The sequence below is a fragment of the Aythya ferina genome, assembly GCF_964211825.1.
Source record: "Aythya ferina genome assembly, chromosome: 8".
NCBI lineage: Eukaryota > Metazoa > Chordata > Aves > Anseriformes > Anatidae > Aythya > Aythya ferina.
This window is the reverse complement of record NC_140304.1, coordinates 5,397,671-5,421,516: the sequence shown is the minus strand read 5'-3', so window position 1 is coordinate 5,421,516 and position 23,846 is coordinate 5,397,671. Positions and strand designations below refer to the sequence as shown.

Sequence of the window (23,846 nt, the reverse complement as noted above, 5' to 3'; positions counted from 1 at the left end):
TTTTGTTTGACACCCGAGCAGCAAAAAGAGCCAGTTAAGTTAGATTATTTGTTGGTTTGTCATTGCAACCCTGCACAGTTATTCTGGTGAATGGGTACTCTGTTTGGCAAACATGCAGCAGGAAATGAGCACTCTTGCAGATCATTGATAGCCTCAGCTAGCATGCAAATTGCAGGGAGGAAAGGTGCAATTAGGTTAATGAGTTGTCATAGCAGCAGTGTTTATCCATGTAGCATTGCCTGATGGATCAATAATCATGAATATACAACAAAAAAGTATAGCTGTTTTTAAACTGGAACAGAAGACAGATTTCATAAAAATAGATTTAAAATCATAACTACAGGACTTCAGTAGCCTATGAAAATTAAGCTTACTCAAAGTGTTTAAAGAAGATAAGCAGTATTATTTCTCTGTATCAGATAAAGTAACCACAGGAACACAACGCAAATCTCAGCTCAGCCTAACCTAATTTACTAATCTTAGTAAAGCCTCCACAGTTAGGTACTCCTTACTCTGTTATTAATACAACTCACACAATAGTTGTAGAGAATATTTTCCTCCCCATTGCTGAATGTTTTTACCAAATCTACTTCTTTAAGTAGATTTCTCTACTCTACTAATGATGACTAGCACTCCCAAATCATTTGTAAAGAAAGTAAAGTGTGTCATTGTGAATAGTAGTATGTGTGAGGTGACTCAGAAGATTTACCTTATATATCTGTCTTTTCATTCTCAGCCATTTCACTCATCCCTTTATTCTGATAGGGTCCACCTGGTCGCCCTGGTCTCCCTGGTGCTGATGGTTTAGCAGGTCCCCCAGGTACCATGTTAATGCTGCCGGTAAGTTGCATTATGATTTCAGGGTAGTGAGTTTCCAAAAAGATTAAAGTGTTTTCTTTTTCATCTAATTTTGTCTTTGGAACAAGAGATAGTACAGAGTTTTTTGTATGGTTTAATCATTTAAAGGTCATTTGGTGTGTTTTTTCCTCAGACAAAGCATAGATTTTAACTCCTGCATGCCTTCTAGATGGGAACCTACATGATTGTATTACACATACTAAAATTGTCCTTATTTTTTCAACAGTAACTATTATTTGCTACCATATGTCCTAAACAAGGAGTTTGCTGTTTCATAAAGGCAGGCATGTGTACTTTCAAGTCTCCTTGACATGGAGAATTTTAAGCATTCCATGCTTAGTACTGGACTTCAGTGTCCTCTTTGAAGAATCAGTGCATCCTTTGAATAGAAATACATGCACATAGCCAGCTTTGCTCCCACTGGAATCAAAGCAAAACACCATCTGTTTTAGCAGGTGGAGGAACAAGCTCAAAGCCGTTAAAAGTGCCTTGCAGTTTTGTAGTATGAAAGGTACTATGTGCATGGAATTCATCATTCCTAAGTGTAAGTCTGTGTGTGAAAGATTTGATGACTACTACCATCCCAGAGTATTGACAAACCAATTGCAAATAAATGAAGGGGCAGTATTTTTGGTAAGATACACTCTGTAAAAAGACTCGGAGCTGTAGTTCCTGCAGTTCTGCTATAGGAGGCAGGACTCCAACAACATCAATGAGGAAAGGATGATTTTGTAAAGTTTATTTTTTGTATAAGAAACAATCAATGAAAGATTATTAAAGTAAATAAATGTTTTTGACCTCCTGCTTGCAGTAAAAAGCTGTTATCGTGGCTGGCTCTGTAACAGAAATATGTATTTACCAATAATCAGTTGATGTAAAAATATCACTACTCCTCAGGGGAATTATTCCCAAATCATTCTTCCAACTGTAATTTCCATACCAGCAGAGGTCGATTTATCTTTTATCAGTTTGCTCCATTAAAGGTAGTAAGTATGAAATAATACTTTGCCTATAAGTCAGTTTAGAAAATACCACAAGCTTTATTTTTAAATGAGTCTGACCACAAGTGGTTTACAAAATCAAAACAGAAATTTCTCAGGAAGGAAAAATCTGGCTTCATGTCTCCCATATTCCAGACTAGTAGTTTAACCATTGTCCAGACTTCTTTTCCACATCTACTATCTTATTATCAAACATTTTCAGGACATCACATTGCTTCTGAGTCAGTGCTTAGGTTGATCTTTGCTAACAATTTGAAATTTTGCTTTTGTTTTTCCTACTTTTCCTGCAGCATTTAGTAAATGCTCAATGGAAAATTTGGTATCCCCTTGGTTTAGTTCCAGCTGAAAAGTGGTCATTTCGTTTATCCTAAATATCAGAAACTATTTAAATATTTCATAATACCCAATGAGGACAGATGTTTTGGCATATAAAATGTCACTTTTATTATTAACAGGTTTCAAAATTAATGAGCATTTCTTGGAAGTTTTATTGCTCTGGACAGTGCTGCTGTCATCACAGTGATAGGCACATCCTCCTTCCTAATTGCTTTTTCTCCCTAAGCTATTTTTAAGCCCCACTTAAAAGTAACTGTCCTTTTGTTACAGATGACCTGCTCACTAGTTTGAGAGCCATTCTGGTGTAAATGAGTAAACAGAGGAAATAAAATCTCGTACTGGATTGTCTCATCTCAGATATACATTCAATGTACTAACTAACATGTGGGAGAGGCCTTTTGTGAGATGTGTGCCTCTTCATCATCATGTGTGAGGCCTGAATTCATGAAAATGTTTTCATCTTTTTAATCAATGCAAGATAACTAATTTAGGCGCAGTTGCTTGGAACAACATTTTGACAATATGGTTGATTCTGCATTATGTGGATGCCTACAAACCCACATGGCCTCTTTTCAAGTGGTAGCAAGCTTGATAGTTCTCTTCCTTTCATTTCAGTTTCTCTTCCTTTATTAAAAAAAGTCAGGTGCTCATTTGTGGGGACTTAAAACAATTTCCCAACAGCTTACCAAAAAAAAAAAAAAATCCGTTCTGATATTAATATGATTGCAAAAGAAAGACTTTGGTTGTTGCACCAACTTAGGTAAACCAGATAAACTGTTGTAGGCAGTGAAAGATTCTTGTCCATGACATCCAGTATGCCTATGCCATATCTTTGGAAAGCAGGGGTGAAGCTCAATGTCATTGCAACATTGCAAAGCTTCTACAAGCAGTTTCACGAGCAGTAGTAGACCAGTAACATACGAACTTTATTCTTTAATTTATTTTGAAATTGTCAGAAATGACACAAAACTGTTCATTTTACGTACTAAATGTTTTTCACATTGAAATCTGCCTTAGGTTGAATTGAATTTTTCTGTGGATAGCTACAACTGTACTGAGAATTAGCTAAATTTAATACAAATTTTAATGAGGTTTTGCAGATTATTAGAGTATATTTTGGCCTCCTTCTGAACAAAAAATAAAAGAAACAAAAATCCTATGAAATCAACAAACTGTTTGCTCTTAAAGGATTAGATTTGTGCTTTAGTTTTAAACTATTGATTACTTAATATATGTGCTGGGTCCAGTGGCCATCCTTAATGCAGCAGTCTTCTAAAGTTAGTAGAATGAACTAAACACTGAGACCGAGTGTCTTCAAAGAGGTTTACACAGGTGCAGTGTATACTAAGTATGGTTTTCATTCAATAAATTCTCAATTCCTTTTCTTGTTTTGATACCTGCAGTTTCGCTTTGGTGGAGACGGTGAGAAGGGCCCAACAATCTCAGCTCAGGAAGCTCAAGCACAAGCTATTCTTCAGCAGGCTAGGGTAAGCACAAGGAACCAGCAAATATAGCTGCCACAAAGGCACAACTCCAAATAAATTTCCATTTTATAGCATTCAGGGTGTGAAGTAAAGTGCTGTAAGCATCATTTCATGACAGTAGTTACCCTTATTGACAACTGAGAGAATGATGGGGGCTATTGGTTAATGCATTATGAAATAGTATTAATATAGAACCTGTATGCTGGGCTGGCAGCTTTTTCTTGATACCTGGTGCTTTGTTCTGTTTGTTTTCTCAGATTGCTATGAGAGGTCCACCCGGTCCCATGGGACTCACTGGAAGACCAGGTCCTGTGGTATGTAAACAAAACGGGCACAGATTAAAGAACACAGTAACACAAGTACATTGATCTCATGCTGGCCTTGCCTACACCTCTGTATGTGTACTTATCTGAAAAGAAACTGATATAATTAAGGTCATAGTTTGTATTGTTATTTAAGATCTGCAATGCACCCTGAATACTAAATGAGTTTTTAATGTAGATTTTGCAGTGTTTGGACACTGATTGTCTTACAAAACTAGAAAATAGCCTTACATAAATAACTACATATGCTTCTATAGTCAGTAATCTTTCTAACAATATTTACAAAGTTTCTGGTGGTAATTATGAAGCTGTACAGAAGGAGATATTAAAGCATTGCTATTTAAGGTGAATCTGGAAAGTTCTTAAGAAGCATTTATATAAGCAATCAAAAGTCATGCAGATTTCTAAACAAAAAATGCTTTTTTTTTTTTTTTTTTTTTTTTTTTTACTGAAGAACTGAATTTGGCCTGTATTATGGCTAATATCAAATGATCTGGAAAATGGCCCTATGGGAAGTTCTAAAATATTTATGTACATGGAACAGAAACAGTTTTTCCAAGGACATGTAAAACAACTTTTTGATCACTAAGAGTGCGTCCCTATAAACACTTTAAAAAGACAATGTCCACCACAAAAGTACACAAATAGGTAGGAAGCTTCACAAGCCAAAATCATCAGATTGATCTTGCAATGCCAATTTCCTCTTTTAGTAAATGGATGCTTTTCAGACTCAGCAGTCCAATAAATGGTGTAATATAGTGTTTAACATCTTTCAAAAAGCTATTACAGAGCATCTGTACCATGATATAAAATAAATGCTGCAGTCAAAATCATAAGCATTGTAGAAAGTAAGTCTTTTCTGAATTTCTCCCAGGTGACTGTATTTATCGTCTGATGTAGAGTGAAATTCTCTTCTAAAGTTAGTATGGCATCTATATTTGAAAGATCCACTTAATTTGGGAAGTATTATTTTGTATACTTTGGTGGGACAGCTAGGTAGCAAAATATTTGGCTTCTTCAATTTTACCTATTCCTACTGTAATTTTTATCTCTATATTGTTATTATGGTAATGGACACAAAGAGCAATGTTACAGTATTAACTACTACAATGTACTACTGAGAAATAAAAGCAAATGATCACTGAGTAACCAAGAGAAAAAGGATAAAGCAAGTTACTCTATTGTGCAAAGAAAAATTGACTGCAGTGCTATGTGAGTCATAACTATAGCAGCATACGCACAAAACAGCAACAGAAGTTTTTCTGATTTTCTCCAAAATGCAGTAACAATCTCCTCCAAATCAGTTTCCTTCCATTCATACCTGTTGTGGAGGTTTGGTCCTCTGAAGTCATGGAACTGTAGTATAAGAAATATAGTTCTTTTCTCTTCTTTTGTCCTTTTTTCCTCCTTTAATGCTTCAGTGGAACACCTCATTGCCGAACAGTAATAACCAAGACCTTCCCTTCCAGCCTTCTCTTCTTCCCCTCTCACACCCACCCTCCTTAATGTACAGTGCCTGAATTTAACTGTAAGTTTGAAAATAAAGAAAGGGAAAATGATGAACATGAGTACAGTAGCCTACTATTACTGACAAAAAATACTGGTCAGGTTATTATCCATCACATTGCAAATGGTTCTTCCTGCTGTTCCCTCCAATGCTGTAAGTTGTACTTTGGGTTGGCTTGACAGTGCTGTATCTCATCTTCTTATGGCATCAAAAACCTCTTTGTTTATGCTGTGTTCCAAGTTATCCAGTCTCATGAACCCAGCTCTGTTAATCTAGGTGAAATTTATTGTTTTCAGGTAAATTTTAGCTAAATTTCCCACCAGAATCTCACTCGGGCCCCAGAAACTGAATGGGGCTTCAGTTGTGTTTTTAAGCAGACCTACATGAGAGCAATTCCTTTCTAGAGTAATTTTTCCAAAGTGAATTGTTGCTATCAAGTAGAGAATTTGGCCACAGACTTCTAATCGATCATGATTAGGTATGTGATACAAAAAGTCAGACACATGGGGCTTATTTAACAAACTAATACATTACTTGCAGCAGTGTATTTAAAGTGAGACTTGCAGGATAACATTCAGTTTATACAAACAAAATAAATATAAAACTTCTGTAAGCAAGGAATTCATTTGTAGAGACAGGTATATTATTGACTGTGAGTTGTATACCCTTAGTTGTACATTGTACCAGGCGTATTTTCAAAGTCTTCATGTATCTCTGTATGCAAAATTCAACTGAGTAACATTAATAGATATTTTTCTACTAAGCCACCAGGAGGCTCTAAAAATCCAACTCTTTGGTTTGGCAACATTTTTGGCCAAGAGTTTTAGAAGCAGCTACAGGTTCTTGGTACCTTCGTGGTGCCCAGCTTATTTCAACAATTAAAACGTTGGAGTTTTTAATCTTAATAGGACCTTTATTTTAATCTAATTTTTAGCCAATAAGATACAAACATGCGTATCAATTATTACATGGTTTAAACACAGGATTCTTGTAGCCGAAATCTAGCTTCAACTGAGTCTGAGCTTACACCAGGGAAACCTTAACAGACAGTCACCACTTAGGAAAGCCACTATTCTCTCCACTGCCAGTACCAGTTTAAGATCTGATTTTCAATTTGATTAGAACTCAATTTAGTACCTGCGAGGTCAGTGGGAATTTTTCCACTCCAAGATGCTAGGCTTAGCATTAAGCGAAGCCTTAAGACCACTTCTTTCTTTGAATGGTTACTATGGTGAACACAGAAGGTGGATCAGTCTTCCAAGGTCTGCAAGATTCTTTTTATATTAAATACCTTAATTTGGTTATGACCTGTTTCACGGGTCAGAAATGCAAAAAGACTTTTGCCCGTAACAGTAAACTTGGTATGTTACTTCCCTGGGCTGTATTTCATGTGAGCATGTCAGGAGCTTTTGGAAGATCACTATTAAGAAAAGACAAACTTCCTTTAATTAATTTTGCCCTAGATTTCTTGTACAGTATCTTACCCTGGATGAATATTTATTTTCAGTCTGTTTATATGTAAACCTCTGAAAATCTTTATTTAATCAGAGTAAAGAAATGCAATTAAGTAGATTTTCCACTTTTTCAGAGCAGATGCACAAAGACCTTGATTAAAATATCACTGTAGTTTATGTAATATTAGACAGGGGATTTTGCATTACTGTAGTGGTCTTTGGATTGCACTCTGAGACTAACTTATTTTCTTTACAACACAGAAATGGATAAAGGTGAAAGATGGGTTTCATTTCTGTTGACTTCTCTGCAACTGGTGGATTTCTGCTTGCATGATTTATGTTCTTACTGTGATCATATTTAGCTCTCAAGTCATAGTTGATTCCATTTAAACCTGTGGGAGTTTTTCTTCGGTAACAGAAAGATTTTTGGCCATTAGGCCCAGTATCTAAACAAGGGTACATCATGGTACACCTTCAGATCCAGATGGTGAATTCACATTACCTAATAAACAGGGGACTGTTTGTTTTTTTCTCCATGTCATTTATATATATTTTATATATATATATATATATAAAGAGAGAGAGAGAGAGAAAATAGAAAATAGGAATAGAAAATAACTTATTCAAGTTTTGTTGTACATTCAAATAACGTGTTGCTTTTTTTCTTCTTTTTTTTTTTTTTTTTTTTTTTTTTTTTTTTTTTTTAATCAAGGGAGGACCTGGAGCAGCAGGTGCCAAGGGAGAAAGCGGTGAACCAGGTCCCCAGGTACAATAACATTGGCTGTTTGAGCTTTTTTATATTTAAGAAAATGCATTCATATCACTTCAATGAAATCAGTCAACTGCATGCAGTGACATGCAGTTGAAGGAACTTAGCTTTTAGAATATGGCTTTAATTAAATGCAATAGCTTGATTGTTCATTTTGATATATGAAAGTAAATCTACCTTTACATAACAAAGAACAATTGTAACTTGTGTAGTGTGTTCACTTGAAAACTTGTTTTAATATTGGCTCTTTGGGCTTTTATCTCATCTCTTTTCAATAATTATATGTGAGTCTGCAAGTGTATGACCTCGAGCCTTCAGGTCTCATAAGGTGAGAGTAGTAGAATTTAGTTAGTAGATAAACAGGAAATTTTAAAGAAGGACTCGATGATATAACAAGAAGTGATCTTTAGAAATTGGTACATGCTTTTCTTCTCAGCTTACTATTATATCAGATCCTGCAGTAAAGTAAAAGAGCACTGAAAAACTTTGAAATCTTACACCTTAAACCTTAAAGTAATAGGGAGTTCTTAAAGAAATTGCGACAGAAGTCTCTGGGACAATAATTTTGCCATGTGGTATCATGGATCAGCTACATTATTAAATGCCTGTTTTAAAACTGCACATGGATATCTGCAGAAGAAGAAGAAGAAAGGAAGTGAACAAAAAAGCACTGAACAGCTGGTCAGCCTTCTAGTTTGCTTACTTACATTTTTAGCATTGTTTCTCTACCTACTCAATATTTTTACATATCATTGCTATTTCAACCTGAAGGAGACACATTTTGATGGGGGATAAAAACAGTTCCACAGAAACATACACCCACCTAGTTAGTCTACAGTGAAAGTTACATATATCTTAACAGTGGAATTATGTTTTTCAGTCTGGGGTTATTTGGTGTTCCTCTAGTTAAAACTGTGCTATGTAAAACTAAGACAGGATGTGAGCTATTTAGTAGCACAACTCTTGTTTGCATATGAATTAGGACTCTGAAATAAGCACTCTTCAGTTTTCATCAAATAATTTTGTGGCTGAAATAACTTTGGCATGACAGGAACAAGGATTTTCAAATCACAGGGTTGAGATTTCCAAAGTAATCAAAAGAATGTAACAAGCTTTTATGTTAAAGGGACCAATTGTACCATGTGTACTGTCATCTTGTAAAGACTTGTGTTAAAATTGGTAGTGTTAAGCTAGATTGGATGATCATGTTATATTAAAACTAATAGGAATTTGAAAACCAGAATCGATCTCCGAGTTGGGGGGGAGGAGGCAAAAAAACGTTCAATGTTTTAAAGTTTATCCTCTTCTTGAGATGAAATGATTAACTAGCTTTTTGCTGACATGAATGTGATTCTAAGAATTGTATTCTTTAAATTCAGGGTCCTCGTGGTGTTCAAGGTGCCCCTGGTCCAAGTGGAAAAGCTGGCAAAAGGGTAGGTAGCACGTAGATCAATCCTGCTTTGGGTAAATAGTTGCTGTTTAAATATGTTTAAAAATTAACAGATTCCAGCACATTTTCAAATGTTTGCCCCTTTGGATTTTTGCAGGGTCGTCCTGGAGCTGATGGTGCCAGAGGAATGCCAGGAGAGCCTGGTGCAAAGGTAAATAAAAAGACCTTGGAATGGGCTAGATGGATTTTAAGTACCACAGTCTGCAGGCCAACCCAAGATTCTACTCTCAAGTGAAAATATTGAGGTTTCAGATGGCTGGGTCAGATGCAAGAGTGGAGAATGAATCATCTCTTTAAAATATGCTAATTAATGGTAATGGTTAGTAGTCTGACCTTGAAGTAACTTGATTCTTTGGGCATGATTCCTATCCCTCTGAGTCACTTTTTAGTTACAGAGTATCAGCAAGAGTAAAGTCAGTCTTGCTACTGCAAAGGGTGGCCAGAATCAATCTTTTCATTTCAGCATAGACTTCTTTTTGAAAATAAAATAACAACAGTGCAGTGAAAAAGCTGGTGTGGCATATTCTCTTGCTTTAATGCATAGAAGGAAAATTAGTGAGTTTGATTGATGTGCTCCTTCCCCTCCATGTATGTCATTCAATAATAAGTGTACCGTAACTCCAAATTAACAGAGAGAGAAGGAACAATTTACTCAGAGTAATACAGAATGTAATGGTCATTTACTGAAGCTGTGATTTCTTCTTTCCAAGGGTGACAGAGGATTTGATGGTCTTCCTGGCCTCCCTGGTGACAAAGGTAACAGGGTAAGAAAAACATGTATGTGTATATAACAACATACTGATACAGTCACCAAAATAAGATATTATTCACTAAGAACAGCTGAAATAGAATGTCAGCATTCCATACTACAGAATAACATCTATATTGTCACATAATGTATTTCTTATAAAACATTTTAGTAATGTCAATTAGCGGATGACAATTCACACATTATTGATTTAAATGTATTTTTATAATTCAGATCACATCTTCAGCTAGGTTTTGCGCTAGTTGTTTTTTTTTTAGTTTAGAAATTTGTTTTCTGGATTTAAATTGATTGTTAAAGCACATAGTAGTATTGTAAATTAGCATGAAGTTTCTATATCAGAGGCATAATAAATTTTAACCTACTGAGAAGCTTGCTTAAAAAATATATTTGAGTGTTTGAATTATAAACTAAATTGTTTAGTGTGTGCCATTACAACAGTTTCAGCTTAAAGACAGATCAAAGTCAGATTGGAAGTTAGATAACTTGAAATAATATTTAAACAACTTGGGTACTTGCTCTGTATTTCCTACCAATCTGTAAGATGAGGTTGCATCTTTCCTTACAAAGTGTAGAAAGAATCACAGCAGAGGCTTTCTGCTCTAAATTAAAACCCTAAGGTAGATGGCTGTAACAGCAGACGCTACTGAATGTAACTTCTGGTAAATGCAGTGCACCATAAAAGAAACAGTGGGTGGAAATGTCAAAACAAAACATTCCTATATGCACTGATGCTTGATGACCAAGGAATGATTATAGCTCTCCCTTTTCAATGGGTTAGCACAGTTGCTGCCCTTCCCAGAAAAGTCACCAGAATTGACTGTTGGCCCATAAGGCATTGCAATAGCATCTAAGGATTCTCTTTTGAGTTCTTTTTGCTATGGGGGAAGAACTTTTAGTGTCATGCATTAATATCTTGGTCCTCTTCTGTCATTCCTTTTTCTTAAAAACTACAGCAATCAGCACTTCACAGAATTAAAATCTGGCTTCATCAGCAGGTGACCAGCAGAGGGGGCTAGACATTAAGCTCTTGCTCTGAAGACTCTCTGAAGGCTAAGCAGAAATTGGTTCAGAGCCAGGCTATGCGCCTGCTCTCCAACCTCAAATAGTAGAATTGTCAGTCCATGGGACCTTCCATGTCATAAAGCCATTTTCTTTTTCTTCAAAATATTTTATTTGATTCATATTTCTTAAAAATTTTCTTAAAAAAAATGAAATAGAAGAATAAGTTTGCATTAAAATTTATATCATATGAAAACAATGACTTTTCATCATTTGTTTTCATCCCACAATTTAAAAATCACTGTGTTCTGTGTGTCTGAGACAATCTTCTTTAGAAGTACAAACCATGTTCTCTCAGGAAACAGCTCAATTCAAAACCAGACAAGATAGCTGCAGCTCCATGGATTCAGAAGTATCAACAGCATATAATGAAAATATTCAGTTCTCTTTGGCTTGCAATAAAGAGAACAAAAAGACAAGAGAAAGGTTGTTGTGGTTTTTTTTTTTGTTTGTTTGTTTGTTTTTTGTTTTGTTTTGTTTTGTTTTGTTTTGTTTTTTATATTGTGGTTATGTTTCAGTGTAAAAGAACTGATGTTGAAAACCTGTAGCTTCAGAAGTAGGTGTTTTAGGACTTATTTTAGAATTACTCAAATTTGAATTGAGTTGCAAATTGTATGTCTCTCTGAGATTATGCTTTTGTCAAACGCAAGTTTTCAGACAGGAGTTAATGAATGAGATCCTCTGAGCTCTAGTGTAGAGGATATCAGACCAGTGTAATATTTCTTCTAGCCTTAATATTTTTGACTTTGAATATGTTTTATTTAGATGTAATAGAAATGTACCCATTTTAAACTATTTAATATGCAAGGCACTATCTACTAGAAGAAAAGATCAAAGGAAAAAGAAATTGAGGCTTTGGCAGAACATTGGAAGGAAAGAATTATAGAATGCAAGATCCGAGAATGCTGATAGGATGTTTTGTTCTGACATTATGACAATACCAGGACACTGAATGAGAGCTCCTAATCTAACTCTATGTGCCATGGTATTGCAAGACAGGGAAGGCAGCCTTTAAGGGGCTGAACCTTTTCAACGTTTGAAGGCTTAAGTCAGTTTTCACCTGGATATTAATTGGAAGCTAGAGCACAGATCACGCATCTCATGAGTAATCCTTCAGTAGCATCATTTGGCATGTAGAAAACCAAATGCTGTACCACCAGCAGATCATAGTTTCAAATAGTTTCAAAGCTTAGCAAAATGTAGAAACTATTGTTGTAACTCATTTTCTGGCTATGAAAATGCAGTTCATAGAATTTCATTCTCTCCAATGATTACTCCTATTTCTAGAGGACAGAAAAAAACAGTGGAATAAAATCCTGACATCCTTAATACAAGGGCACTCTGGAGTAAGAGACCAAGTTACCTAAAATCCCCTTGGCAAGTTTGAAAGAGTAAAGAATGGAGCTGCTAAAGAGTGACTACATGTATCTCTGCTATGATCCACAGCAGTGGTCATGCTCCTTGGAGGCACTAAATTAAGGAAAACAGGATGAATACTTGGTTGTTGTCCAATGCCAGAAGGAAGTCACAGTCTAAAAACCTGCTGCCTAGAAAGAGGTCAGTCAGTGGTGTTTGAGCTATGCAACACACTAGTTTTCTTTAATGGGGAAAGAAAAATAAATCTTAAAAGTATGGTCCAGAATGTACTGAGACTTTGCATAGACTTGAAAAGCCCCAGCCTCAGAGGGGAAGTGAAATCTGGCTGCCTTCCAAAGCCTCAGACAAATCAGTCCCAAGGCTCTCAACGACTGGTGCCAGGGTAGGTGGTTCTGAAAGGTGGTCAGTGCACTTCACTATGTATATTCCAGGGCCCAGCAACTGGCTGTCTAACTTCTGACCCATGTACACATTCCTTATTTTCCTAGCAGAAATACATTATGTGAAGGGAGAGGAGCTGATGAGACAAAGAAAAATGTGGGTACACATTAAGAAAAATGTGGGTACGCGTTAAGACTACCTTTTGTAGCAGTAGTTTGTGTATGTTCTGGGGCAAAGAATAGTTACAGAGCAAAATTTTACAAATACAGATAGCTCATTGTTTCAATAAAGCTCTTTTTTTATAGTAATGTAATAAAAGACTTTACTGAATACTATAACAGATTTGTATCATTATGTCAACGCATGTTTTGACACATCAGACTGCAGCTAACACATTTGTTTTTATTTCTCTTGCCATCCTTTATTGTTTTCAACCACACACATATTAATTACTTTTCTTATTCTACAGGGAGACCGTGGCCCACAGGGACCTCCTGGCTTACCTGGTGAAGATGGATCAAGAGTAAGTTGCTATTTACTTGAGATACACCATAAAACTTGAACCATGTAATGGGAATATGGTCATAATGCATGTCTTTTTTCCTAAAACTCCTATTCCCTTTGTACAAAAACAGGGAGAAGATGGGGAAGTTGGACCAAGAGGTCTCCCAGGTGAAGCTGTAAGCAATGCTTTTTTATTTTTTTGTTTCTGGCCAATAGTCTGTTTTACAAATAAAAGTCACTCTCAGATTTGTTTTCCTTTCTATTGAATTGCTCTGTATTCCCAGCATAATAATCAATGTGTGTGTGTGTGTATATGTAGAGAAAACTGAAAAGTAAGCAAATGAACAGTTTTGTTAGGAGTGAAACACTACTCACAAAATTGCAATAAAGCCAGGGAAAAATCCAGACAAGTATTCACAACCCCAAGAGTCACAAAGGCTATCCTATTGACCTAGTATAAAATCAATCACTGCAGACCTTGATACATGAGAATATAACCAAACCCCTGTTACTTTGAAAGTACTTTCCAGACATCTATTTATTAGAAAATAAGGCCTTTTTTTTTTTTTTTTTTTTTTTTTTTGTCCCACTACTGTGCTTTGTCGTGTATTTTTACATTTTTTTTCTATACAGAATTTCTACTGCTGTCAGTTATAATTCTGCAGGTGCTGTCACTGCAGAGCAGAGTTCTGCATTGCAGGCAAGAAATCAAGTTCAGAAAGGCGATTTTTACCCTAAATGTATGATATACTGCAGCCTACTTTCGAAGTAGGAAGAAAATGCTACAGTCAGAGTATTAGTGATATATGTATCACTATGCATCATACGTGAGGAAACTTTTCTGCCTACGTTAGCACGTGTGATATGAATGATGACACAAATGATGAAAACTAATTTTAATTTCCATAGTGTAAAGTCAAAAGATTCAGCTACAAAGCAAATCTTGCTCACATTATTTAGGAGAATAGCCCTTGGTCTTTTCTGGATTTTTTGAGGGGTACGAGTAACAAACCAGATTTGGGCTTTCAGAATGCCTTGCATTTTTTATAAGAAAAATTTAGTAGTTTTTAATTATTTAATGGATCTTTACTACAAATAAAAACACTGTTTCTCATTGTAAATAGTATTAAAGTATGATAGACCGTGTTTTCTAAAGATGGGAGTACAAACATGTATGCTACAATTCAGGTCAAACCTTCGGGCCAAGACAAAGCTGAAACTTCAGTGGAAGATACTGTACCAATGTTCTGTACCAGGAAGTAGAAACAATCATTTCCCACCTTTCTCTGAAATGACCACACAACTGGCTGAGTCGAAACTTGTCCTTCCAGTGATGTTCTGTTCAGGCATACGACAGACTGTAGGAGAATTTGTTATCAGTGATTTTTTTCCTTTCTTCCTTTCTTCCCTAGCCCCTATGCTGACATCCCATTATCATTCCTGCTTCTTGTCGTAGAACTCACCCAGTCCTGTTCCTGGGGCTCTCCTTGTTCAGAAATATTCATGCAGATGTTAATAAGCATTTCTTATCTTTACAGGGTCCACGGGGATTACTGGGTCCCAGAGGTACACCTGGCCCCCCTGGACAACCTGTACGTAGGATGTGTTTTACATTTGCAATTTCTGGAAAAAAAATGAAAGTCCATTGAAAGTTCCTTGTGTTTTTATCATTTGTTGTAGGGCATTGCGGGTGTTGATGGACCTTCGGGCCCAAAAGGAAACATGGTGAGTAAATAAATTGGGAATTAAAAAGGGAGCGAATTCTAAAAATCCTTTTTATATTCTCTCGTCCCTGACAGTGCTACCCCTTCCATTTTATTAAATTTTTATGTTATCCCAGTCAGATGCTTCATGATCTTACACTGAAAAGAGAATCTTCTATTGCTTAGTCTTCAGCCAAAAGACCTAACCAACCATTCTCTAAAGCTCCTTTAGCTCCATGGACTCCAGTGCTTAGGTCCCATGTGTGGACTCTTAGTCTCTTTTAAAGTAAAGACCATGATATTCATTAGCACGAAAAAAAATCATACTGGATAGAAAGTTGGTGGTAGAATTTTAAGAGGGAGGAACAAAGATGAGTTTGTATTCCTTTTAGTCCTGACAATGAGGATCTGTAGTGCAGAAAAGCAAACCTAATGCCTTGATATTTTTTTTGCATGATAGGGTCCTCAAGGGGAGCCAGGACCTCCTGGTCAGCAAGGAATCCCAGGCCCACAAGTAAGTGTAAAATAACTCTCAAAAAGTACGATGTGACTTGCAGCAAATGTTTAATAAATGAAATTAGTGCAAAGCTAGCTTTTCACGTGCAAAACTGATAAAGCTTGAAGGATTTTATAAATAATTATGCATGTGTGCCTAGGGCAGTGAGAGCAGAGTTTTCAAGTAAGCTTTCAGAGGGATTTTTTGTTCAGGAGAAAAATGATTCATTCAGTGTTCCTGGAATGCAGCAGGAATGGCCACACCTGGAGGAGGGTTCTGAATAGGATCTTGTTACAGACCTACTGCCAGAATAGTGGCTTGTGCAAAAGGCTCACACAAAACTCCTGATCTAACTGGTAAGGGCTAAAAAAAAACGTCACATATTTGCCAGTGTGTTTAAACAGATTAATGAGGGACCTTTAGTAGGGTGAATGTATGTATATTGTTCTCCCTGGTTTCTCACACTAGTTTCTTTCTAATAGGGGCTTCCTGGTCCGCAAGGTCCTATTGGACCTCCTGGAGAAAAAGTAAGTTACAGCATTATTCTGGTATTTCACAGTCAGTTCTGTGCGACAGTCTTGCTTAAGTGCTTAAGGTCTTTGCTATGTTTTAAAGTGTAGTAACCTAAGATCTCAAAATGAGTAAATCTTCCTGAAATCATCAAGTAAATAAATAACCAGTGGAGACCTGGCTTTCCTCTCATTTATACTTTTTCAGAAGCATAATTTCCTCCCTTTATTTTGGGTTATTGTTTCCTTTATTATATTCAGAACCCTATCTACATTATTAGACTTTGTATACTTGTGTGTTGATTCATTTCACAGCAAACTGTGAAAGTTATTTTTATTGCCTTTTTTTTTTTTTATAACAGAGTTTTTTTATCTACTAATGGTTGATTGTGCTCTCATTTTACAAGGATTATATTTTGACATAACTCTTTAGTGTAATTGGCATAGCTGTAGTGTCACTTTATGTATTTTTTTTCCTGATCTGTTTGTACATGTTCCTGTGGTTTGAAAAATGTCTTCTGTCAATTTCAAAAAGGTCACTGTTGAATTCTAAACTGGGTTCACTTTTCTCCCCTTTTGACTTGATTCTTCTTTGTTTTTAGGTGTACCTACATTTTATATTCTTTGCTCTTATAATTGAATGTATTAAATGTGGACTTTTTTTTCCTTTTTTCCTTAACTGCTTTTCTTTTCCTTAGCTATTCTACATCTTTTACTCTACATCTCAGTTACTCTCCACCTATTCTGTAGCTACTCTAAATCTGGGGTGGATTTGCCAGCTGTTTTAAAAGAGATTTGAAATACCAAAATGACCTACATTAGTTTGCTGGTTGCTTAAGTTCAGTCCTGAACAAGAATGATCCTCTGTCATCCTAGCAAATGATATAATGCTCACTATTAATCTTAAAATATGTCTCTGTTACTGCATTTAGGGACCTCAAGGCAAGCCTGGCCTGCCTGGCCTTCCTGGTTCCGATGGGCCTCCTGTAAGTAACCAAATATTTCATCCCTTGAATGTCTAAATAGTCCTAACAAATAATGTATAACAATATCTGTGTTGCAAAAAGAAAATATAGAATAAAAGGACCAGTAATCCTAGTTGGCAACAGCATTATAAAATACATCTAAACACTGTATCGTTTGTGCTTCTAAAGCTTTTAGAAGTATTTATTTTTTTTTTTTTTTTGTGGCTGCTGCTAAAAATGGCTGTGGGCTTTTAAAGTGTGGTCCCTGGTGGTGAAATTTGGCCAGTTCAGAACAGCTATGCCATCTGTGTCGCCTTCCAACTTCTTGCCCACCACAAGCCTACTTGCTGGGGGTTGAGTGGTAAAAAGTGAAAACTGCCATGCTGTGCACACATTGCTCAGCAATAGTCAAAAGACTGGTGTGTTCTCAACACTGTTTTAGTCTCAAATCCAAAACACTACACCGTATGGACAGCTATGAAGAAAATTAACTCCATCCCAGCAATACTTGATATACTTACCCAAAATTATCTCATTCGTGAACAAGTAGGTTTGTTCCAAGGAAATGCAAGGGAGGTAGGTTAAACTAAGTTCATTCTAAATGACACACCTCTTTACAACCATAGAATTATACTTGTGATCGAAGGAAATGAGCAATACGTTCCTGATGGCTGTGAGCTTTGTATCTGATCCTGTATCTGTGTTATTCAGTTGAAAGCTCAAAGGCATTTTTTCAGAAGATAGGTAAATTCTTGCTATGTTGTTTCTTTTCACTTCACTTCTGTGTAAGGAGATGTCATTCTATTTTGAAGGACAGACATTGTTAGAAGTGGTATATTATTCCTGGAATTATTAGAAATCTACAGGGATACAAATGTGCTCAGAAACAGCAGCAGTTCTTGAATTATTTAATGTTACTGATACATCTGCTACTGGATGGGGATATGAAATTTTGTGCACAAAAAATTATCTTCTAGGAGATGTGGATTAAACCATCGACACATGTATGCTTTAAAAAAATAATAAATATTAAATGTTAGAAAGACAAACTTTTTAATGGAAAATTAAAAATCAATACTAATGCTAAAATCAAATAATTTTTATTTTATGATTCTTTTAATAAACTACATACTTTAAACTGTTTTCCAAACCAATAAATTTAATATAAGCAATAGGGATTTGTTATATAAGATTAGCAGCCACAACAAAATCATATCATATTTAACACACCAAAAACATTATGGGATGTAAACAAGACTAAAACATCAATGGTTTTAGTAAATAGCTGCATATTATTTGGAAGCACATCTGGCAAAACAAGAGTTTTACTATTCTCTTCTAATAAGACCAATCAACATAGATAGAAAAAGGATTCCCAATAAACAAACATTTTATGTTAAAAACAAGTCACAATTTAAAGCAAAGATATTGAAAGTAGCATAAAAAGTAGTTAAAAGTAGATCAACCTTCTATTGGCTTCTGCAATAATTCCCATAATTATTTTTTAAGTGTTTTAGGAATTTGTTTGTGCTTTAGTATTAATCACCCTACTTGTTTCAGAATCAAATTTGAATGTCTTGTATTAAAAGCCTCTTGAAACATTAACTAGACAAAAGGAGTGATCACAATATTCCTAAAAAGTCATGTTAACTATTCTCCAGCTTTTCCAGATAAGAAATATTGAAAGTGTGTTTAGTGACTTAAAAGTGTTTAAATAACTGTGTTTTTATAATGAAATGTCATTTGCCAAAATGATTATTTTCCAAACCAGATACATTTCTTTTAAACTAGGGGCATCCTGGAAAAGAGGGTCAGTCTGGAGAGAAAGGTGCATTGGTGAGTTTCAAAACTTTTCTATTTACTTACATAGCATTTTTTCTGTTTTATGGTACACCTGGTACTCAAAGAACTATTCACGAAGATAACAGAAAACCCATGATACGTGCAGAATATCTGTGTGCAAACATAATAACTATATTCTAAAGGAGATTACTAATATGAGCACAGAGATTACTCTTTTAAAGTAAAACTGATTATGGAGTTGACAGAATGGTAATCAATAGAAGTTGCTTACATGTCAAATGGATAGCTTGTAAATAGTTTGACTTTACAATTCTGCAGTATATAGTAGCTGCTAGGACTCTTCAGAACCTTGTTTTTTGGAAACTTACAAATGCATGCATATAAACTGTATTTTTTTAGGCTACTTTAAAGTCAGTTGCAGTGAGAAGTAATACCTTTAATATAATGAAGCATCAAAGAGTCTTGGGGCTCTGTAAAGCTGATTTTAGTTGCAGTACTGTTTTCAATGACAGTAATAACAGGATACCTATTCTAGATAGGCAGGATGAATGAATTAATGAATAGGACATTTCAAAAAGTACAGTTCCACTGACACTAGCATATTAATTTTTGTCCTGCATGCTGTTTGCTACAGCCCTCTAGATTTTATCTCCATTTCTTATTAAAGCTTACACAAATGATTTATGTTTTGAAATTATATATATACATATATATATGTGTATATGTATATATATATACATGACCATGTCAGTTCTTCCTTATACCTTTTGAATTTGCTGATAAATTTCAACCAAATTTGAAATGAACTGTTATTTCTCAGAGATGTTAAAGGCCTATTTTTTTTTGTGAAAAGACAGTGTTGGAAAGCAGAACACCTTATTATTAGGGGAAGACAGTGCTGTGTGTCTATCTCCAGCATCAAAGAACCAACAAAGCAGCTCAGCTTCAGGCACAGATCTGAACATTTCCAGGCTTCCTTGCTTTCATAGGTTAAAGAACTCAGTTCCTTTAGACACCAACAGCAACTACATAGTATCCAAGTTAAGCATCTTTTAAATGCTCAACAAACAGTAATTAACAAAATCCAAATACCAGTCAATATTATTAAGTACTGTGAGCCTTCTAATTGTCAGGTTTGTAATCTTTTTTCCCAGACACCATGATTTTTATTATTATTATTATTTTGGATTGTACTTTTGACTTGCCATCATCATAATTAACATATAGATTTTGTCCAGTAAGACACCGTTAGTTGTGTAATTGGCATCTTTTTTGTGGTAGTGGTGGTGGTTGGTTCGTTTGTGTTTGTTTTTTTTTTGCACATTCTCAAATTACCATTGTTTCAGATTATTTGTGTTGTGGATAGAAGTTTCCCAAGTTCATAAATACATTAATAGTTTTATATTGATATTGAAGACTACTTTGTGATGACATAACTTTTGTTTATGTCAGGCAGCCTGAAAAGTCTATCAACTCACTGTTATTTTGATGTCTCACACACAACTGCTGCAGTATAGTAAAAGAACAAGGATTAGGCTAAGAAGTACTTGTTAACCAACTACTGTACAAACAAAGATTCTTTGCTCCAATCTATTTTAGGGGCCTCCAGGTCCTCAGGGTCCAATTGGCTATCCAGGTCCTAGGGGTGTAAAGGTAAGATTTAATTGCTGGATCCCTCCCCCAACACTTTTTGATTATATACATGTGGGTAATTCTTTATATTATATCTTTAGGGAGCTGATGGTGTCCGTGGACTCAAGGGATCCAAAGGTGAAAAGGTAAATCTATGACAACTTGTAATTCCTTTCTCTTTCTCTGTTCTTTATTTCACTGCAGTGTCTTCTGTCTCCTTCACTGCCGTGTGTTTTCTCTTGCAGCAGTGGGTTTATTTTTGCCTCAGCCTAAGGACATACCAAGCCCAGTTCATAAATCGGTGACCTCTATGAGTATTTATGCTGGTACAATATAAATATAAAATATTCAGTTGTTAAAATGGGTTTGGATTCTCTTGGCACCAGTTAAAGTGAATTCTCTCTAAGCTGCTTTTAAGTACAAAATTAGAGATTCTCTGCCTTATAGATAGATGTTATTTATATAGATGTGGATGCTGAGAAGCTTGTTAGAGAGATTTGTGGTAACAACAGTGTCATTCTAACTGTCTTGATAAGGCTGTATGCTAGATTTTAAATATTTTGTACCCAATTTTTCCAAAAGCTTTCTAGGTTCCAGGTATTTTTGACCCAGGTCTTTTCCTTAGTGATGGACTGCCCCAGTCAGATGCAGATATATAAGTGTGAAGAAAGCTTTTACTGATAACATTACTTCTTTACACAGTGCAAATGCACTTACTATAGCAAACACCCAGTGCTGCCATCTCTACTGTCTTCTGATGGCCTGAAGTGGCTGAAACTACAGACAGTATAGAGTTTAAATTGCCAATTTCCTTGGCCCTCAGAATCAGCGACAGATAACAGACACCATCAGTCCTGTCCCCACAGGCAAATTTACCTTGTGGCTATTGTGTATACATTTATAACTGTATTTCTAAATCAGAAAACCAACTCTTGCCAAAAACCCTTGATCTGAACACTAGAGATCTGTCTTTCAGGCTCAGAGGCCAAGAGATGCTGTACGTTTTCAGGCTTTCCTGCACCACAGTTTGTCCAGCCTGCATGCTCATTTTAGAGTTGCTTATTAAATCTAATCTAAAAAAGAGGAGCATGTTTAATAACTATGAAGACTGGACACTTGAAAAAAGCAACTTGTGCCTTACTGATTGATTAAAAAACATCTAGGACAAAATACAGGACTCACATACAAGTAAGCTAAATAGATGTGTGTATGTATATGTATATGTATCAATGAGTGCCGATTAGAATAATCTCCACTACATTCCTGTGTTCCTAAAAATTGATTTCACAATTGCAGTTAGACATTGAACTCCCCTGAACACCTCAAAAGGTCACACAAATTATTTCATAGATGGTTCTCACCATGCTGTAAATGGCAGTTACACAGAGGCCTTTTTTACTGAAATTACTTAGATATTATTACTCATCAGAAAGTATAGTAAGAGACAGAAATAAATAAACTGATCAGTCAGAAAAGCTCCTGTAGGTCTTAAATGACCCCAGGGATATCAGAGGAGGTCTATCTCTTTATGATCAGTAGATGTGACTAGAACTCTTTAGTATTTGTGTATGTATGTTAACAATAATGAAGAAACAGCATTCAGTTCTCTCCCCCTACATGGAGTAAAATCAACCTATGTAGATCTCAACAGCTGGAACCTCACTGTGAAAGATGAAGAGTTTCAGTTCATTTGGCAGCCATTTGGTCAGTGGTTGGCAAATGGTCATTTCTCACTGATATGATGCAAAGTGTTCTCATATAATTAGTACTGACCATGGTCATAACTGGGAGCAGCTTTTACAACTGAAGATTTTTTTCCACATTCTACACTCTACCTTTTTCAGTAAAAATTTCAGTAAATTTTGAGAAGGACCACCCTGGAGTTTTAATGTATGCACTTTAAGATGACATTGTAAAGCTTATTTTCACCATCTGCAAAGCACATGAAACCTGCTTGTAGAATGTTTTCAGTCTCTTTTTTTTTTTTTTAATGACTCATGATGGGGTACCTCTTTTTTTTTTTTTTTTCCATGAACGCATACTTTTGAGAAAGTAGATTTGCTAGTGTATGTTTTTTGTTTATTTATAATATTAATATCTCATCAACTATTTGGAGCTCTTTAGCACCACAGCAAATCTATTTTAAATCTGAATAATTCTTTCTAGGGTTATTTATTGCATTCTGCATGGCTACTTCTGAATATTGAACAGAGTCAAAATGGCTTTAGCCTTGCAAGCTTTCACAGTTGTCTCCCTGATCAAGGAGAAGACAAAAATATTCTGGGCCCAGGAGTGCAAAATGCATTACGCTTTTTTGAAGTGAGGATGAAATACAAAGCCTTTGTTCTTTGTTTATTTCAGTAACATTTGGATCGTGATATTGCTCTTTACTGGCTTTATTGACAGTCCAAACGTTACTCAAATTCAAAGTCAGCAATATTACTTCATTGTATAAAAAAAACTAATAGCATCACAGTAAAACGCATTTAATAAATGCTCATTCATCACAAAGAACTTTGCTCCCAGGATAACAACTAAACATCAGATAAAAAGGCACTGTCAGTAATCTTTTGTTGTCTGGCTAAAAGGTAGGTTTAGATTAGATGTAAGGAAGAAATTCTTCACTATGGAGGTGGTGAGGCACTGGAACAGGTTGCCCACGGAGGTTGTGGATGCCCCATCCCTGGAAGTGTTCAAGGTCTGGTTGGATGGAGCTTTGGTCAACCCAGTCTGGTCCAGTGGGAGGTGTCCCTGCCCGTGGCAGGGCTGGGGGTGGAACTAGATGGTCTTTAATGTCCCTTCCAACCCAAACCGTTCTATGATCCTGTGATACTGGAGCAATGATGAGTATGATGAGTTAAATTAAGGAAGACTGAACTAAAAGTTGATCAAATATGCTAGACTAAATTGTGCACAACTAAACTGAACAACTCTGGAGATTTCTGTTTGTATCTGAAATAACTCATACGGGTATAAATGAAACTTGTACAAGTACTGTCTGCTTATACTTCATTATGGGGACCTATTAAAATATCTGGAGTAAATTCTCTGCCAGAACTTATTAGGCAGTAAATAAGTAATTCACACTAAGAATAAAAAATAATGTTCACCTGTTTTTGCCACTGTATAAAAATTCAGTCTTAATGTCCATTGTTTTATCCACTTTATTTCCATTACATCAGCCAACGAGAGTAGGCAAGGCTGTGTTGCCAGACAACCAACGATTGTATAGAGACCACTTCTTCCTTTAGTGGTTATGACCATTAATATGAGCATTAACAGCCAATTCTTTGATTCCTTTCATGACACTGTTAAGACACTAGTTTAAAAGAAAAGTTAGTTAAAAGGGAGGTTCTGCTATTGAAAAGAAAAACACTGAATAATTTGTCACCATTTTTTTTTATTTAGTTACATTGATGGTCTTATTAAAAAGGGTTATAATCCAAAAATGTTTAGGAGTTAAGAA

General features: G+C 35.7%; 1 protein-coding gene across 3 annotated transcripts in view; it reads left to right on the top strand.

Annotated features, from left to right (window-relative positions):
• Positions 1 to 23,846, top strand: part of COL11A1 (collagen type XI alpha 1 chain) — a 144,951-nt gene that overhangs the window by 58,088 nt on the left and 63,017 nt on the right. For all 3 annotated transcript variants that reach the window (XM_084528624.1, XM_084528623.1, XM_084528622.1), the window contains 17 exons: positions 766 to 840; positions 3,599 to 3,682; positions 3,937 to 3,993; positions 7,676 to 7,729; positions 9,112 to 9,165; positions 9,280 to 9,333; positions 9,893 to 9,946; positions 13,238 to 13,291; positions 13,404 to 13,448; positions 14,811 to 14,864; positions 14,953 to 14,997; positions 15,436 to 15,489; positions 15,954 to 15,998; positions 16,913 to 16,966; positions 18,737 to 18,781; positions 20,348 to 20,401; positions 20,482 to 20,526. In XM_084528624.1, coding sequence (XP_084384750.1) covers positions 766 to 840; positions 3,599 to 3,682; positions 3,937 to 3,993; positions 7,676 to 7,729; positions 9,112 to 9,165; positions 9,280 to 9,333; positions 9,893 to 9,946; positions 13,238 to 13,291; positions 13,404 to 13,448; positions 14,811 to 14,864; positions 14,953 to 14,997; positions 15,436 to 15,489; positions 15,954 to 15,998; positions 16,913 to 16,966; positions 18,737 to 18,781; positions 20,348 to 20,401; positions 20,482 to 20,526 — 927 coding nt within the window. The remainder of the gene's footprint in view (positions 1 to 765; positions 841 to 3,598; positions 3,683 to 3,936; positions 3,994 to 7,675; positions 7,730 to 9,111; positions 9,166 to 9,279; positions 9,334 to 9,892; positions 9,947 to 13,237; positions 13,292 to 13,403; positions 13,449 to 14,810; positions 14,865 to 14,952; positions 14,998 to 15,435; positions 15,490 to 15,953; positions 15,999 to 16,912; positions 16,967 to 18,736; positions 18,782 to 20,347; positions 20,402 to 20,481; positions 20,527 to 23,846) is intronic.